The following is a 19,392-nucleotide window of genomic DNA, read 5'->3' as shown; positions in this document are numbered from 1 at the left end:
CCTTATGATCTTAGCATCATTCCAAAACATGTTTTGGTATGATTCAAGTCCATCAGATAAGTCATTTATACTTAGCATGAACAATAGTAGGCTCAAGACCTCCAAGCCCTGTTCCCTTATTATAAGGTAGTCTTCTGTCTGTTGAAGTAGCCCACACCTCATTCCTGCCTGCAGATCTAGCCTTTTAATCAACCTCCAGTAAGCAACTGTGTCAAAGGCTCTCTGGCAGTCCAAGAACAGACAGTAAACCCATCTCTCCCTTTAGTCTAAGATGGAGTTCATCCTGTCAAAGAAGTCTAGAAGACTGGTTACTCATGACCTCCTTTTCCTAAAGCCATGTTTTCTTCCTGTTAAAAAGTTTCTCCTGTAATTATCTTTTTGTATTGTGTGGGGAAGGAGTTTTACTTTGTATGCTGTCTGAGTAATTACCTATTTGTACTCTATGGGGATGGAGTTTTACTCTGTTTGCCCTTCACTTTCAGCACATAAATGCACACACAAGATCAGAACACACTCTGACCTGTGAACCCAAACAGTGGATATGGCCAGCTTCTTGAGTGTTGCAGGAGCATCACAAGGATAGAAGGGACTCCTGAGGCAGGATGTAAATATCTCAACATTCTCAGAATCTGTTGCCCAGTCCCAAAAACTGCACCTCCCACTCCACTCTTTCTTTTATGTGTCTGCACCCAGTGTTTTAGGCATTTCCTCTTTTTCAGCATCCTCCAAGACATTTAGAAAAGCCCCTTCTGACCTTTTCTGCTCTTTCTATCTTTATTCATTCCTCTGGTTACATGCTTTATCAGTCCCTCATGTAATGCCAGTCTGTGATCTTGATCATATATTTTGATATTCAATTTCCTGAGTTCTTTCATTTCAGGACAGTTTTGATGATCTTTAGATTAATTTTTGAGTTTCTTTATTTCTAATCATGTTATTCACTGATCCTGTTGTTTATTTATATCACCCATCATCCCCAAACTTTTGCATATTTTTTATTCAAAATTACCCTAGAGCCTATTTCTGTGAAAGAATCTTCTTGTTACCCAGGACCATTCTGAAGGTTCTTGAGCTCAAGGCTGTGCTATTTCCAGTTGCAGGGAAATGTAGACTCCAAAGTGAAAAGTTCTTTAATGAGACTATTTCCAATGATACAACCTTGCTAAAGGTAACTCACTCATGGTGTAATCTCAAGCAGGCTGAGTATGGCAACACCTCCAAATATTTGTTCTTTGGGATACATGTTTTATCCCCACCTTCTGCTTCCTTTTGTGGATCTTGTCACTGTTACCAGGTCATGATATTCTCCCTTCTCCAGATTCACTTCTGGATTATAGGAAATTGAAAAGAAGAGGAAAGTTAAACAACTTTAGTGTGTGATCAGCAGGTTGAACTTAACTGTCCTTAATTGTCTACTGTTTGAGCTAACTTTGTCCAGTTACCATACTTTCTATTGCTGTCCTTTTATTTTCTTGGGTGTGGCAGTCAAAACGTTTCCAACTACTTCCCCATTATGATAACAGTGATGTAGTAAGTTGGCACACAATTAGAATTTATCTTGGGAATACTTTTGAATATTCAGGTGTCACAGTTACCATCTTGTAAATATTTTACCTTCCATATTTTTTAATCTTTTTGACACTTTTATGTCAATTCTTAGTGAATATGCTCACTCCCACCATTTCTGCCACTCACAATAATTGCTGCTTGAATATTGTTTCTATGGACAGTATTTTAACTTTTGCCTTACTCAAAGTGCCCACACTGTGGGCATTCGATTTGAAAACTGATGTCCCACTCTCATTGTTACTGAAAAACCTTATACACTGCAGTCATACTTGATATCCAGTATTTATATAATTCAGGGCCTCTTCACATTATTGTCCCCCCCCATTACTGTACACCCAACAAAAAACTCTCCTTACACTTTTGTGTTTGACAGTATAACAATATTTCAGTGAATGCTCTAAGTTCTCACCTTACATTGGTAGCCCTGCATTCCTTATAAATATACCTCATTGTATTTAAAACAAAGTGTACAATGTAGAAAATATTGTTGTCAATCAGTTATAACTCATCTAACTTACATTTTTGAGGGTAATTAATGCAGAGCAGGTGTTTGTAATTACTAAGAAATGCATCTCGTAATCTCACTTAGCAACCCTACTGAAATATAAGTAGTGTTTATTTTGAAAGCTGTCGGACCCTTCTGTAAAGATGGTTTATTTGTTGGGTGTACATAAAAAGCCTATTAGAAAAATGACCCAAAAATGTTGAGTAAGCTTCATTAAGTCCAGGGAGCATCTTTCTGTGCTTCTGCTCTTTTGTGTGTTTGTGTGCAATTACCTATTTGTATATGGAGGGAGTTTTACACTTGTTGTGCCCCATCTTCTGGACATTCTCTATCATACAACTTCTTAAATATATGTGTATTTCATGCATTAACCATGTTATCAGACATCTTATTCCTTTCTTTTACTACAGTTATACCATGAAAGCACTTCTCTAAATCTTTTTTCACGTTTGTTTTGCTTAATATCATGGTGTGGTCCCTGGTTGCTCTATCCATATTTCATTGAAGAACTGTTTATTGTCCTTTTCATCAGTCTGTTTTAAAAATGTAATGGTTGTGGTAAGGTCACCCCTCACTTTTCTTTCTTCCAAGGTGGGCAAATTTAAGCCTCTAACATTTGCCATCAACTAACCTCTGCTGCTTGTGTGTGTGTGTCTTTGTGACCTTGGCCTGACACCTTATTATATTAAAGTTGGACTGATTGGATTTTGAAGTACCCCTAGTAACCATAATTGCTTGCCCATAATGTATTTTTACATGAGTTATTAAAGATTTAATTTTCAGTACAAACTTTTTAGCTAGTTTTATTGTTATGATTAGAGGTTGCTATAGTGTCCAAGTGGTGATATATATAGGGTAGCTGTCTAAATTTTAGTAAATGTGACAAAATAACATTTTGCGTATATAACTTGCACCTTTGTGATCATCATCAAAGGCTATCCTACATTCCTTTTCATGTACTAAATTGTTGAGAATTGTTTCACATGGTTTATCATATCTTGCATATATGTGTATCAACATAAGTATTAATTTTTTTCCCATTCCTTATTGCTGCAGTGTATTCTTCAAGTTGGTTCAAATTCACTTGTTTGAATTTGTCCTTTGTCTAGTGTTTGTTTGATTCCATTGATTATGAGGTAATGTTGTTGTTGCTCCTTACCATAAACACAACTTAAGGCAGCCATCCCTCACAGGTTCCACAATATTCAAACAGAGGAGAAGCCAGCAGCAAGAGGCACCAGTGTACCTTCTGCAATTACTCCACTTCACTCAAGATAGACTTGACAAAGCATATACGTATTCACACTGGTGAAAAACCATATGCTTGCCCTTACTGTCAAGCAAGGTTTACTCAAAAGGAAAGTCTGAAGCCTCATATACGCACTCACACAGGAGAGAAGCCATATGCCTGCCTCAGGTGTCCATATCGTGCGTCTCGTAAGAGTAGTTTAAAAAGTCACCTTGTGAGTCGCCATAATGCAAGTGACTAACATTTACTGTGCACAGTATAGGTATTTACTAAAAGTCAGTGGATCTTAAGTAAAGCTTCCTGAGCTAAGGACTTTGCCAGACTTGATTTCTGTTCCTAGTGTAAAGTGGCATAAAATTCTTTGACCCTTGACCATATTAGCTTTAGATAATTTTTCACCTGATAGGTTTACAAATGATGATGTACTGAACAAAAATTTAGGAAGCATTTTTCAGTGGAGATATAATTTGAATTTAGATTACCAAAAAAATCATAGAGGTTATCAGAGCAAAGAGAGCTTTAGGAGAATACAAAATCTTGAATGATAGAATTCAATTGAATGATAGGGAGAACATTTAAGGCTGTTTACAAGAAGGGTTTGGTTTGATGGACATCATGAAGGAAAGAAGGTTGATATTAAGAATCTTCAAGAAGAAAATTCCTGGATATTGCAAAAACAGCTCAAGATGGAACATGTGTATCCAGAGGTGACAGGGAATGTAAAGCAAGATGTGACAGATTACCCGAAACACACAGTGAAAGAAGATGATATGAGAAGATAGTAAAGTGAAAAGATGAAAGAAAATATTATGAGTAGATGATAAGCCAATTTATGAACAGATAGAATATTCCTCTAAGTTTTTTGATAATATTATGAACTCATTATGATATGTAATGTGATTTAGATACCATCAGCATGTAGGATTTCTAAGACAAAATTCTCTCTAGGCTTCATACATTATGATGAGTAAGGAAATTCCTGGCACACATGTAACTCATGTTATTCCAAGGTTAGACCTGCACTGTCAAACTCCAAATATGTTTGGAGAATACTGTCGCAATTTGAGAGCTAGTCGCACTAGCTCAAGAAACTGTAATGTAAAGCAATAACATTGCAAGAGTGCTTTTCACTACCAAAATATGTATCATGGTTGGATGTTTAGATCATTGCTCCCCTGTAACTGTTTGGGGAACATTCCACAAAAGAATTAGGGGAACAAATGTGTCCATGTGCCATGTTTTGGCTGTTTAGACCCCTTTTTTTGTTAAGATAGTGAAGGGGGCTAATGGGGAGGTAATAACAAGTAGTGGTGAAGTGAGAAGATGGAGTGAGTATTTTGAAGGTTTGTTGAATGTGTTTGATGATAGAGTGGCAGATATAGGGTGTTTTGGTCGAGGTGGTGTCCGAAGTGAGAGGGTCAGGGAGAATGGTTTGGTAAACAGAGAAGAGGTAGTGGAAGCTTTGCAGAAGATGAAAGCTGGCAAGGCGGTGGGTTTAGATGGTATTGCAGTGGAATTGTGTTGTTGACTGGTTGGTAAGGATATTCAGTGCATGTATGGTTCATGGTGAAGTGCCTGAGGATTGGTGGAATGCATGCATAGTGCCATTGTACAAAGGCAGAGGGGCTAAAGGTAAGTGTTCAAATGACAGACGTATGAGTTTTTTGAGTATTCCTGGGAAATTATATGGGAGGGTATTGATTGAGAGGGTAAAGGCATGTATAGAGCATCAGATTGGGGAAGAGCTTTGTGGTTTCAGAAGTGGTGGAGGATGTGTGGATCAGGTGTTTGCTTTGAAGAATGTATGTGAGAAATACTTAGAAAAACAGATGAATTTGTATGTAGCATTTATGGATCTGGAGAAGGCATATGATAGAATTGATAGATGCTCTGTGGAAGGTATTAAGAGTATATGGGGTGGGAGGTAAGTTGCTAGAAGCAGTGAAAAGTTTTTATCGAGGATGTAAGGCATGTGTACGAGTAGGAAAAGAGGAAAGTGATTGGTTCCCAGTGAATGTCGGTTTGCGGCAGTGATGTGTGATGTCTCCATGGTTGTTTAATTTGTTTATGGATGGGGTTGTTAGGGAGGTGAATACAAGAGTTTTGGAGAGAGGAGCAAGTATGCAGTCTGTTGTGGATGAGAGGGCTTGGGAAGTGAGTCAGCTGTTGTTCGCTGATGATACAGTGCTGGTGGCTCATTCGAGTGAGAAACTGCAGAAGCTGGTGACTGAGTTTGGTAAAGTGTGTGAAAGAAGAAAGCTGAAAGTAAATGTAAATAAGAGCAAGGTTATTAGGTTCAGTAGGGTTGAGGGACAAGTAAATGGGAGGTTAGTTTAAATGGAGAAAAACTGGAGGAAGTGAAGTGTTTTAGATATCTGGGAGTGGATTTTGCAGCAAATGGAACCATGGCAGTGGAAGTGAGCCACAGGGTGGGGGAGGGGCGAAGGTTCTGGGAGCGTTGAAGAATGTGTGGAAGGTGAGAACGTTATCTCGGAGAGCAAAAATGGGTATGTTTGAAGGAATAGTGGTTCCAACAATGTTATATGGTTGCGAGGCATAGGCTATTGATAGGGTTGTTTGGAGGAGGGTGAATGTGTGGGAAATGAGATGTTTGAGGACAGTATGTGGTGTGAGGTTTTTTGATCGAGTAAGTAATGAGAGGGGTAAGAGAGATGTTTGGTGGTGAAAAGAGTGTGGTTGAGAGAGCAGAAGAGTGTGTATCAAAATAATTTGGTCACTTGGAGAGAAAGAGTGAGGAAAGATTGACATAGAGGATATATATGTGTCAGATGTGGATGACATAGAGGATATATATATGTCAGATGTGGAGGGAACGAGGAAAAGTGGCAGACCAAATTGGAGGTGGAAGGATGGAGTGAAAAAGATTTTGAGTGATCGGGGCCTGAACATACAGGATGTTGAAAGGCATGCAAGGAATAGAGTGAATTGGAACTATGTGGTATACTGGGGTCAATGTGCTGTCAATGGATTTAACCAGGGCATGTGAAGCGTTTGGGGTAAACCATGGAAAGTTTTGTAGGGCCTGGATGTGGAAAGGGAGCCATAGTTTCAGTGGATTACACATGACAGCTAGAGACTGAGTGTGAACAAATGAGGCCTTTGTCATCTTTTTCTGGCACTACCTTATGCACGTGGGGGGAGGGGGTACCATTTCATTTGTAGTGGGGTGGCGACGGGAATGGATGAAGGCAGCAAGTATGAATATGTACATATGTATATGTTTGTGTATGTATATGTATGTATACGTTGAAATGTATAGGTATGTATATGTGTGTGTTTGGGTGTGTATATATATACATGTGTATGTGGGTGGGTTGGGCCATTCTTTCGTCTGTTTCCTTGCACTACCTCACTGACGCAGGAGACAGTGTCTAAGTATGATAATGAGTATTAGGTACCAAGGTATTTCTCCTTAGTGAGATGCTACTTTTTGCATTTGACATTGTATACATTGTGGTCTGCATACCCCTCATTTAATAAATGATTTTTTATCCATTAGCTAGTATATGAACCTGTTCCTTGTGATTGCTTGCATTTGTATTTGCATCCAGTGTTGCATGTCTAATATAGTGACCCATTCAGAATCATCCTATGTGGACTCCTTTTCAGAGTACCTGTACCTTTTAACTTTCTCAACCTCTCTTCCTCACCTTTCTTACCATGGGCAGTACTCGGCAAGCTGATAATAAATGATGATCAAGAATGTTTATTTTTTTATCACTTTTAAGTTGTTTTTGCAAAGTATTTATCTCTAAATTCCCTTTCATTTGTCACTCATCTCACCCATCTTAATGTATCAAAATATTTGCTCTTATCAGTTATGTCTTTCAAACGCCTATCTTCTCATATATTATTTTGTTTTGCCATTCACCTGGCTGTGTATGTAATTTTTTATTTGATTAGGCTCTTTTCTCCTTTTAATTAGTCTATTTTTATATTTTGATACTGAAATTTTCATTTTTCTCTTTGTACTGGATTAATTCACCCTATGATTTATTTATATTTTTATCTATTTGTTCACAGTTGTTTAGTATTAGTATTTTACTGTATGCATGCTTTAAAGTTTCTCCCATCTCATGTATTCTGCAAAATATGAATGAATAGATATACCTTTCACTTTCTTGCATTCTTATTGTTTCGTTTATTTCACATAGAAAATATCCATGCAATGTACATTTTATGTAGTAATACCTTACTTTTCCTGTCATACAGTAGGCCTGTCACTTACTACAAAACTTTCTGCATTTATTTGATGTAATTTCATACTTATTGCTTTAATTGTGTGATTGTTATATTTTGTCAAACATAGTACTTTCCAATATTTTACAGCCTTCATTAAACTTCTTCAGTGTCAAAACAGGAAATTTACATCATACTACTGATATCTGATATATGCGTGTTTTATTAAACATATTAGGATGGTGCAATTTGAATTCCTCCTCATAGCTACTCAAACTTTTATTTTGATTTGTGAAGTGATTAGAAAATTTGTCAGGAAATCATCACTTATGGAGCTGCTCCCATGCAGTGTTAGTGTACTATGCTACAGATATACACATGCAGTTTCACCTGTTTTCTTATCTACATTAAATTTTGTAACTTAATTAGTTGATTGTTCTCTTCAAGGTGTATTACTCATATATTTTATTAGAACATTATTAGGGGGTGAAACTTTCAAGTTGAGACAGATCATGATATGATAGTCACTTGTCATGTGCACATTACTGTGGCTAATGCCTTTCAGCCTGCATGGGCAGAAACTTTTCATGTGTTCTGCCACACTGTATGATGCTCCTCTTTTTATTGTGCCACCTGAATAGCATGGCAGACACTTGGAGATTGCTTTTTCCATTGTCATCCATCTGTCATCTGTCCATCACCCATGTATCACCTGTCTCTTTCGATTGTCCATCATCCTTCCATCAGCTGTCTCTCATATGTCCATCATAAGGAGTCAAGCTTTATTCTTCAGATTTAACTTGGTCACAGCTGGAAGACTCTTAATCAGATATACATGAAACTTTTTCTAGTGCTTCCCAGCACCTAAAGACCTCAGGCTCTAGTTTCAAGTTGGCATGAGTTATGCTGCTTATAAAAAGGTTTAACCTGAAAATTAACCTACTTCACAACTTGGTAAGAAGTCAGCATTTGACTGTGAATGTTTATGCTGTTTTTTGCGTGCACTGAAGGAACCAAATGGCATAAGACCCATAACTGTGGTTTGATAATTATGCCACTAACAATATGGTTTAACCTGGCTCAGAAGTGATGTAAACTCCACTTTTGGCCATAAGGAATTGAGTGAATTGGAACAGTGTGTTATACTGGGGCTGATGTGCTGTCAGTGGATTGAACCAGGGCATGTGAAACATCTGGGGTAAACCACGGAAAGGTCTGTGGGGCCTGGATGTGGATAGGGAGCTGTGGTTTAAGTGCATTACACATGACAGCTGTGTCATTGAAAATACATTTTAATCAAAGAACTTTTTACCATAAAGAAGTCTACATTTCTCTTCTACTGATAGGAGTGTAGCCTTGGGTTGCAGGAGCCTTTGAAAGTTCCTAGGTAACACTAGGACTCGCTCACAAAAGTTGGTCGTGTGATAATTATAAAAAGATGAATACATACATACACACATACTTATTTCCATCCTGCCCCATGAGTCCCTTCTCTCCATATGAGGCTCTTGCAGCACTTGGAGAGCTGGCTGCATCCACTGGTCAGGACCACAGGTCAAAAAGTGTTCTAATATGTGTACATCTATATGCAGAGCTCTTAGGAACATTGAGTAGTAAGTGCTTGGTGTCTTCTTTATGGTAGTTGCATAAAGGGTCTTGGGATATGTTGAATTGGTGTTTGTAGTGTTTTAGTGATGATTGATGTCTAGAGTTCAAGTGAGAGAGGGTGACTTGTGTTTGCCTGAGGAGCGTTGTTTCTGGTGGACGTCTAGTGGGTTGGAGTTTAAGTGTGAGTTGGGAGTCGTTTGATTAATACTTGTCAGGTTATTTCAGTGTGTATGAGCTTTCTCAGTGTTACATTTGTTGGGGTAGGGGGATCTGTGAAAAAAGATTACTGAAGTGTGAGGAAGGGGTAAGCTTTTTATTTGTACTTGGGGATTAGTGGTTAATTTTAGAGTGGTTTGGATGGGAGGGGTATAGAGGTGTTGTGTAGAAGTTAGTGCCGAGTATGTTAACATGGGGCTGTATTTGGTGGATCTTTGTTTTATTGTGAAAGTGTTGAGTGTTTGTCATTGGCAGGAAGCCAGTAATTTTTTGGAGTGCACTATTTTGTGTGATTTGTTCCTTTGTTATATTTTCTTTTAAGAGGGCAGAAGAACAAACATGAGGCATATTTCAAAGTGGAGCAGATGAATTGTTTGCAGAAGAGTTATTCTTTTCCCATGTCCAAATCTGGTGCCAGTTAGTGTTCTAAGAGTATTGAGTGTGTGTGTTGATATTGGTGTGGGGAGTGAGTGTCATGTATTGTATATGAGGCCAAGAATGGTTAGTGTTTTGCTCAGTGGGAGAAACTGTCTATTCAGGATAACTGGAGGGTATGAGCTGAATTCATGTCTGTCTGATGCTGAGGGTATGTGCTGGTTATGTACTGCAGATGTTTTATTTTTATCTTTGATGCCCATTCCATCTGGGAATTCTCATCAAGGGAGTGGCCATGGCAAAGAGTCTCCACTTATCCCTGTCCTTACATGCCTCCCTCACATACATCATTCTACATATTCTTCCACCATTCCTCTCCCTCTAGTGCTCTTCACACTGTTTTCCCATGTCACAGATAGTCTTCCTCTCACACCATCTCCTTTGATTGTACTATCATAAACTCCCCTTGTAAACCCCATGTCTTACATTCTCTCCACATGTTCATACCACCTCAAAGTATTATGATTCACCCATTCTGCCACCTCACAATGCATTCCCTTTGCATTCCTTGCCATACCACATCTTTCATATGCTCCCTCCTTTCTTTCTTCATTCCATCTAGTCATACCACATGCTCCACTCAAACAGTTCATTTCCACAGCCTGGATTCTTGACTTTTGTAACTCATTCCATGGCCATGTTTCAGCTGCATAGGTCAGGGTCAGGAGGACTATGCTGTCCCTTAATCTTCATTTCCATACTTACACCTGTACCCTTCATTATTCTATTAAGGGACCCATTGACTTCTACCTTATACTGCTGTCTCCCTTATCAGTTTTTCTGTATCACAAAACTTACCCTAGATAGCTCTTAAATACTTAAATTGTGTCACCTTTTCCAACCTTTTTCCACATGTATACTAAAACTTTTGCTCAACTTTCCATCAACATACATCTTGCTTCTGAGAATATTTTATGGGAATCTGAGGCAGATAGGGAAAAGTTTTTAAAGGCACTACCCTTACTCTACATCAAGTAAAAGAAGTGGCAAAAACTTAGAAATGGGAAATGTGATTTTAGTAGATCCACACACAGCTATAGAGGGAGAGTCCCCTGTGGAAATTTACACAAAAAATGAAGGTCAGGAAACTTCAGCCTCAGACATGAACACAGAAGGAGACAGAGAAACTTATTTAGGTATGGAAAGAAGAGAAAGTAGAAGCCACGAAACAGTAAACAAAGACAAAATTACAGAAAGGACAGAGACAGTGACACAGGTATGGAAGGAGAGTGAGGAAAGTGGAGGTCAGGAAACTTCTGGCTTAGATGTGGGTGCAGGAGGGAACTTTGATGCTGATTTGGGTATGGAAGGAGTTAGAGACGAAGAAAATGTTTGAACTGGCTGAAGTAAGGTAAATTCAGGTATGGGAGAGGATGCAGAAAGTACCATCTAGAATTGTGCAGATAATGTCTATCTGTATCTATATCTCTGATGCCTGTTCCCTCCAAGAACTACCATTAAGTGGGTGGCCATGGCAAAAGAGCCTTCACTTGTCCTTATATGCTTTCCTTGCATACAACATTCCATGCATTCTTCCACCATTTCTCTCCAGTACTTTTCCCCATGTCACAGGTAGGTTTCCTGTCACAACAACCCCTTTCATCATACTATCATACACACTCCTTGTGAATTCCACGTCTTGCATTCTTTCCACATGCCCTAACCACCTCAAAGTATTATATTTCACACACTCTGCTACTCCTTTCCATACTAAATCTCTCATACACCCCCTCATTTCTTCATTCCAAGTAGTAATACCACATCTGTCCATCTTTGTATATATCTCTTTATCTGTCTGTCTGTATCTCTGCTACCCATTCCCTCTGGGAACTCGCATCAAGGTGGTGGATACAATAAGAGTCTCCCTTATCCCTTTGCCTTCCTTGCATATGTTATTGCATGCATTCTTCCCCCATTCCTCTCCCTCTAGTATTCTTCCACTTTATTTCTCCATGCCACAGCTGGTCTACCTCTCACACTAACCCCTAAATGATAATATCATACTCTCTCCTTGTAGACTCTCCATCTTGCAGTCTTTTCACATATCCAAACCCCCTTGAAGTACTGTTTCTCCCACTCTACCACTTCACATTTCAATCCCTTTGCATTTCCTGCCTTACCAAATCTCTCATACAGCTGTCCATTGCTGTCTTCATTCTGTCTGGTCATACTACATGCTCCTCTGAAATAACTAATTTCCACATCGTGGATTCTTGACCTCAGTGACTCATCCCATATCCATGTTTTAGCTACATACGTCAGGGTCAGGCAGGACTATGCTGTCCCTTAATTCTTTCCTCACTTCCATACCTAAACCTCTAACCTTCATTATTCTCTGAAGGTTCCCAAAGACTTCTACCCTGTACTTCTTTCTCCCTTATGCCACCTTCCATATCACAAAAGTCTTTCTCCCCCCATATTTTCAATTCAGTTTATCACACTTCTCTCACCTTATAGGGTTGTGCAAAATTTATGCTCTCATTCTGTTACTTTACTTTTGCTTTTTTGTCGCTGTCTCCCGCGTTAGCGAGGTAGCGCAAGGAAACAGACGAAAGAATGGCCCAACCCACCCACATACACATGTATATACATACACGTTCACACACGCAAATATACATACCTATACATCTCAACGTATACATATATATATACACACACAGTCATACATATATACACATGTACATAATTCATACTGTCTGCCTTTATTTATTCCCATCGCCACCTCACCACACATGAAATAACAACCCCCTGCCCCCTCATGTGTGTGAGGTAGCACTAGGAAAAGAACAAAGGCCACATTCGTTCACACTCAGTCTCTAGCTGTCATGTAATAATGCACCGAAACCACAGCTCCCTTTCCACATCCAGGCCCCACAGAACTTTCCATAGTTTACCCCAGACACTTCACATGCCCTGGTTCAATCCATTGACAGCACATTGACCCTGGTATACCACATCATTCCAATTCACTCTATTCCTTGCACGCCTTTCACCCTCCTGCATGTTCAGGCCCCGATCACTCAAAATTTTTTCACTCCATCTTTCCACCTCCAATTTGGTCTCCCACTTCTCCTCGTTCCCTCCACCTGTGACACATGTATCCTCTTTGTCAATCTTTCCTCACTCATTCTCTCCATGTGACCAAACCATTTCAAAACACCCTCTTCTGCTGTCTCAACCACACTCTTTTTGTTACCACACATCTCTCTTACCCTATTATTACTTACTCAATCAAACCACCTCACACCACATATTGTTTTCAAACATCTGATTTCCAGCACATCCACACTCCTGCACACAACTCTATCCATAGCCCATGCCTCGCAACCATACAACATTGTTGGAACCACCATTCTTTCAAACATACCCATTTTTGCTTTCCGAGACAATGTTCTCGATTTCCACACATTCTTCAAGGCTCCCAGAATTTTCGCCCCCTCCACCCACCCTATGATTCACTTCCGTTTCCATGGTTCCATCCACTGCCAAATCAACTCCCAGATAACTAAAACACTTTATTTCTTCCAGTTTTTCTCCATTCAAACTTACCTCCCAATTGACTTGACCCTCAACCCTACTGTACCTAATAACCTTGCTCTTATTCACATTTACTCTTAACTTTCTTCTTTCACACACTTTACTAAACTCAATCACCAGCTTCTGCAGTTTCTCACATGAATCAGCCACCAGTGCTGTATCATCATCGAACAACAACTGACTTACTTCCCAAGCTCTCTCATCCATAACAGACTGCATGCTTGCCCCTCTTTCCAAAACTTTCATTCACCTCCCTAACTACCCCATCCATAAACAAATTAAACAACCATGGAGACATCACACACCCCTGCCGCAAACCTACATTCACTGAGAATCAATCACTTTCCTCTCTTCCTACAATTACACATACCTTACATCTTCGATAAAAACTTTTCACTGCTTCTAACAACTTGCCTCCCACACCATATATTCTTAATACCTTTCACAGAGCATCTCTATCAACTCTTTATCATATGCCTTCTCCAGATCCATAAATGCTACATACAAATCCATTTGCTTTTCTAAGTATTTCTCACATACATTCTTCAAAGCCAACACCTGATCCTTACATCCTCTGCCACTTCTGAAACCACACTGCTCTTCCCCAATCTGATGCTCTGTACATGCCTTCACCCTCTCAATCAATACCCTCCCATATAATTTCCCAGGAATACTCAACAAACCTATACCTCTGTAATTTGAGCACTTACCTTTGTCCCCTTTGCCTTTGTACAGTGGCACTATGCAAGCATTCCGCCAATCCTCAGGCACCTCACCATGAATCATACATACATTAAATAACCTTACCAACCAGTCAACAATACAGTCACCCCCTTTTTTTAATAGATTCCACTGCAATACCATCCAAACCCACTGCCTTGCCGGCTTTCATCTTCCGCAGAGCTTTTATTACCTCTTCTCTGTTTACCAAATCATTTTCCCTAACCCTCTCACTTTGCACACCACCTCGACCAAAACACCCTATATCTGCCACTTATCATCAAACACATTCAACAAACCTTCAAAATACTCACTCCGTCTCCTTCTCACATCACTACTACTTGTTATCACCTCCCCATTAGCCCCCTTCACTGAAGTTCCCATTTGTTCCCTTGTCTTACGCACTTTATTTACCTCCTTCCAAAACATCTTTTTGTTGTCCCTAAAATTTAATGATACTCTGTCACCCCAACTCTCATTTGCCCTCTTTTTCACCTCTTGCACCTTTCTCTTGACCTCCTGCCTCTTTCTTTTATACATCTCCCACTCATTTGCATTATTTCCCTTTAAAAATCATCCAAATGCCTCTCTCTTCTCTTTCACTAATAATGTTACTTCTTCATCCCACCACTCACTACCCTTTCTAATCTGCCCACCTCCCATGCTTCTCATGCCACAAGCATCTTTTGCACAAGCCATCACTGCTTCCCTAAATACATCCCATTCCTCCCCCACTCCCCTTACCTCCTTTACTTTTATTCACATATATATTCAATCACTCATGCTTTCTCACATCATATAACACACTTACAACCTTCACTCTCAGCAAACAGCCCAGCATCATCTGCAAACAGGCTTTTCACTTGCCACCATACTTTACTACCACACTCTGTCTCTTTACCCCTATTCCCTAATTTTGCTTTCATATCTCTTATCACTCCATCCATATATATTTTAAAAAGCCAGTGACATCACACAGCCCTGCCTCACACCCTTATGTATACCGAAACTTTCACTCACCTCTCCATCCAGTTTTACATATGCATTTGCTCCTCTATAGAAGGCTTTAACACTATCAAACAGTTGTCCCCTACCCCATTTATCCAAACCACATGGAGTGAGTCACATGTCAAGAATCTGAGTCAGGAGGACTATGCTGTCCTTTAATTCTTCCTTCACTTTCATACTTATACTTCAAACCTTCATTATTCTGTTAAGGGATCCAGTGACTCTTCTACCCTGACCTACTCTGTCCCTTATGCCTTCATCCATATCACCATACTTACCCAAGATAGTTCCCAAATACTTGACAGGAATTCTGTCACCTCTTCCATTCTTTCTTCCCCATATCTATGATGCAGTTTAATGCACTTTCTTCTCTACCTATAGGGTTTTGCAAAATCTATACTTTCACTGTTTCCTTTCAGACCCCTTTACTTTATTTTTACTCACATTTACCTTCAATCACCCATGCAAACATACATCATAAAACACAAACTTTCCACCTCCTCTTTACTCTCAGCAGACAACAAAGTATCATCCATAAACAGGCTTGTCAGTATCATCCACAAACAGACTTGTCACTAGCCACCATACCTCACCACCACACTCCACCTCCACACCCCTTTTTGCTAGTTTTGTTTTCAACTCTCTTATCACTCTTTTGATATATATGTTAAGAAGCCGTGGTTACATCACACAGCCCTGCCTCTCACCCACATGTGTACTAAACTTTCACTCTACTTTCTATCCATTCTTTCACCTACATTTGGCCCTCAATAGATGGCTTTCACAACATCTAACAGAAGGCCCCCAATCCCATATATCCTTGATACATTTTCCTGTCATATAGCTCATTTCCAGAGCCGAGATTCTTTACCTTTGTGACTCATTCCATGTCTATGTTTTGGCTGCGTAGGTCAGAGTCAGAGGGAATGTGCCATCCCTTATTCCTTTTTCTGTTTCATACTTTCACCTCTATCCTTCATTATTTTCTTAAGGAACCTTATGATTGTTCTACCCTGTACTGGTCTTTCCCATATATCTCCTTCCATATCACCAAACTTAGCCAAGTTAGCTCCCAAATGCTAAAATTGTCACCTCTTCCAATTTTTCTCTCCCCAAGCTCCCAAATACTAAGATTACATCACCTCTTCCAGTCTTTTCTCCCCTCATATCTGTTACAGAGTTTAGTAAATTTTCTTCTCTCATTCTGTAGGGCTTTGCAAAATCTATACTTTTGTTTAAGGATCCATGCTTGGGACTGATCAGAGAAAGGGATTAAACCAGATGCTAGAAAATCATAAAAACCAGGTGAAAGGTATGACTAAAAAGATGCTGTTTGAAAATATGTAATTCACAGAGTTTCTCAATAATGTAAATGTTTGTAGCATAGCCACTGCTGCTTATGACTGATATTTAATTAAGTCAAAGTGTTCCTCCTTTCAAATATAGTATAAAGAAAATGTTTAGGAATTATGTTGTATTTATTTGTTTTTAATGAAGAGCATGTATGAAGAAGATACAGTTTAGGGGAGAAAGAATACTTCCCACATATTCCCTGCTTGTCATAGAAGGCTACTAGAAGGGGAAGGAGCAGGGGTCTGGAAATCCTCCCTTCCCATTCTTTTAATTTTCCAAAAGAAGGAACAGAGAAGGGGGCCAAGAGAGGATATTCCTTTAAAGGCTCAGTCCTCTGTTCTTAATGCTTCCTTGCTGAAGTGGGAAATGGCGAATATGTATGAAAAAAATATATTTATTGTTATATATTTTATTATACTTAGTTGCTGTCTCCCACGTTAGCGAGGTAGCGCAAGGAAACAGATGAAAGAATGACCCAGCCCACCCACATACACATGTATAATACATAAATGCCTGAACACGCACATATACATACCTAAACATTTCAACATATACATACATATACATACACAGACATATACATATAAACACATGTACATATTCATACTTGCTGCCTCCATCCATTCCCGTCGCCAACACGCCACACATGAGATAGCACTCCCCTCCCCCAGGGCACGTGCGAGGAAGCACTGGGAAAAGACAACAAAGGCCACATTCATTCACACTCAGTCTCTAGCTGTCATCAGTAATCCACCGAAGCCACAGCTCCCTTTCCACATCCAGGCCCCACAAAAGTTTCCATGTTTACCCCAGACATTTCAAGTGCCCTGGTTCAATACATTGACAGCACATTGACCCCGGTATACCACATCGTTCCAATTCACTACTCCTTGCACTTCTTTCACCCTCCTGTATGTTCAGGCCCCGATTGCTCAATATCTTTTTTACTCCGTCCTTCCACCTCCAATTTGGTCTCCCGCTTCTTCTCATTCCCTCTACCTCTGATGCATATATCATCTTTGTCAATCTTTCCTCACTCATTCTCTCCATGTGACCAAACCATTTCAATACACCCTCTTCTGCTCTCTCAACCACACTCTTTTTATTACCACACATCTCTCTTACCCTTTCATTACTTACTCGATCAAACCACCTCACACCACATATTTTCCTCAAACATTTCATTTCCAACACTCACCCTCCTCCACACTGCCCTATCTATAGCCCACGCCTCGCAACCATATAACATTGTTGGAACCACTACTCCTTCAAACATACCCATTTTTGCTCTGCGAGATAATGTTCTTGCCTTCCACACATTTTTCAATGCTCCCAGAACCTTTGCCACCTCCTTCACCCTGTGACTCCTTTCTACTTCCATGGTTCCATCTGCTGCTAAATCCACTCCCAGATATCCAAAACACTTCACTTCCTTCAGTTTATCTCCATTCAAACATACCTCCCAATTAACTTGTCCCTCAACCCTACTGAACCTAATAACCTTGCTCTTATTCACATTTACTCTCAGCTTTCTTCTTTCACACACTTTACCAAACTCAGTCACCCACTTCTGCTATTTCTCACCCAAATCAGCCACCAGCACTGTATCATCAGCAAACAACAACTGACTCACTTCCCAAATCCTCCCATCCACAACAGACTGCATACTTGCATATTTATTTTATTTATTATACTTAATTGCTGTTTCCCATGTCAGCGAGGTAGCGCTGGAAAACATGAAGAATGGTCCATGCACTCATATACACATATATCCATAAATGCCCATCCATGCACATTTCCTTTTTCCTGTCATACATACACGCCATTTCTCATGTTAGTGAGGTAGCGTTAAGAACAGAGGACTGAGCCTTAGAGGGAATATCCTCACACTTGGCCCCCTTCTCTGTTCCTTCTTTTGGAAAATTGAAAATGGGAGAGGAAGATTTGCAGCCCCCTGCTCCCTCCCCTTTTAGTTGCCCTTTACAACATGCAGGGAGTATGTAGGAAGTATTCTTTCTCCTCTGTTTCCTTGTGCTACCTCGCTAATGTGGGAGACAGCGACTAAGTATAATAGAAAAAGATGAATATATATATATATATTATTATATTATTTTTTTTATTATACTTTGTCGCTGTCTCCCGTGTTTGCGAGGTAGCGCAAGGAAACACACGAAAGAAATGGCCCAACCCCCCCCCCCATACACATGTATATACATACGTCCACACACGCAAATATACATACCTACACAGCTTTCCATGGTTTACCCCAGACGCTTCACATGCCTTGATTCAATCCACTGACAGCACGTCAACCCCAGTATACCACATCGCTCCAATTCACTCTATTCCTTGCCCTCCTTTCACCCTCCTGCATGTTCAGGCCCCGATCACACAAAATCTTTTTCACTCCATCTTTCCACCTCCAATTTGGTCTCCCTCTTCTCCTCGTTCCCTCCACCTCCGACACATATATCCTCTTGGTCAATCTTTCCTCACTCATTCTCTCCATGTGCCCAAACCACTTCAAAACACCCTCTTCTGCTCTCTCAACCACGCTCTTTTTATTTCCACACATCTCTCTTACCCTTACGTTACTCACTCGATCAAACCACCTCACACCACACATTGTCCTCAAACATCTCATTTCCAGCACATCCATCCTCCTGCGCACAACTCTATCCATAGCCCACGCCTCGCAACCATACAACATTGTTGGAACCACCATTCCTTCAAACATACCCATTTTTGCTTTCCGAGATAATGTTCTCGACTTCCACACATTCTTCAAGGCCCCCAGAATTTTCGCCCCCTCCCCCACCCTATGATCCACTTCCGCTTCCATGGTTCCATCCGCTGCCAGATCCACTCCCAGATATCTAAAACACTTCACTTCCTCCAGTTTTTCTCCATTCAAACTCACCTCCCAATTGACTTGACCCTCAACCCTACTGTACCTAATAACCTTGCTCTTATTCACATTTACTCTTAACTT

The 19,392-nt window shown here is 40.0% G+C and overlaps 1 protein-coding gene across 7 annotated transcripts in view; it reads left to right on the top strand.

Moving 5' to 3' along the window:
* Positions 1 to 19,392, top strand: part of LOC139755984 (uncharacterized) — a 522,691-nt gene that overhangs the window by 241,578 nt on the left and 261,721 nt on the right. Inside the window, exon 6 of one of the 7 annotated variants that reach the window (XM_071674886.1) lies at positions 3,268 to 18,445. The exons of the other annotated variants lie outside the window; for them this stretch is intronic. Coding sequence (XP_071530987.1) covers positions 3,268 to 3,564 — 297 coding nt within the window. The 3' untranslated portion in view covers positions 3,565 to 18,445. Of the gene's footprint in view, positions 1 to 3,267; positions 18,446 to 19,392 lie in introns of those variants that run through there. 7 annotated transcript variants of the gene reach the window in all.

This window comes from Panulirus ornatus, chromosome 20 (genome assembly GCF_036320965.1).
Source record: "Panulirus ornatus isolate Po-2019 chromosome 20, ASM3632096v1, whole genome shotgun sequence".
Taxonomy (NCBI): Eukaryota; Metazoa; Arthropoda; class Malacostraca; order Decapoda; family Palinuridae; genus Panulirus; species Panulirus ornatus.
Note: the sequence above shows the minus strand (reverse complement) of the source record. Positions and strands in the feature narration are given on the sequence as shown.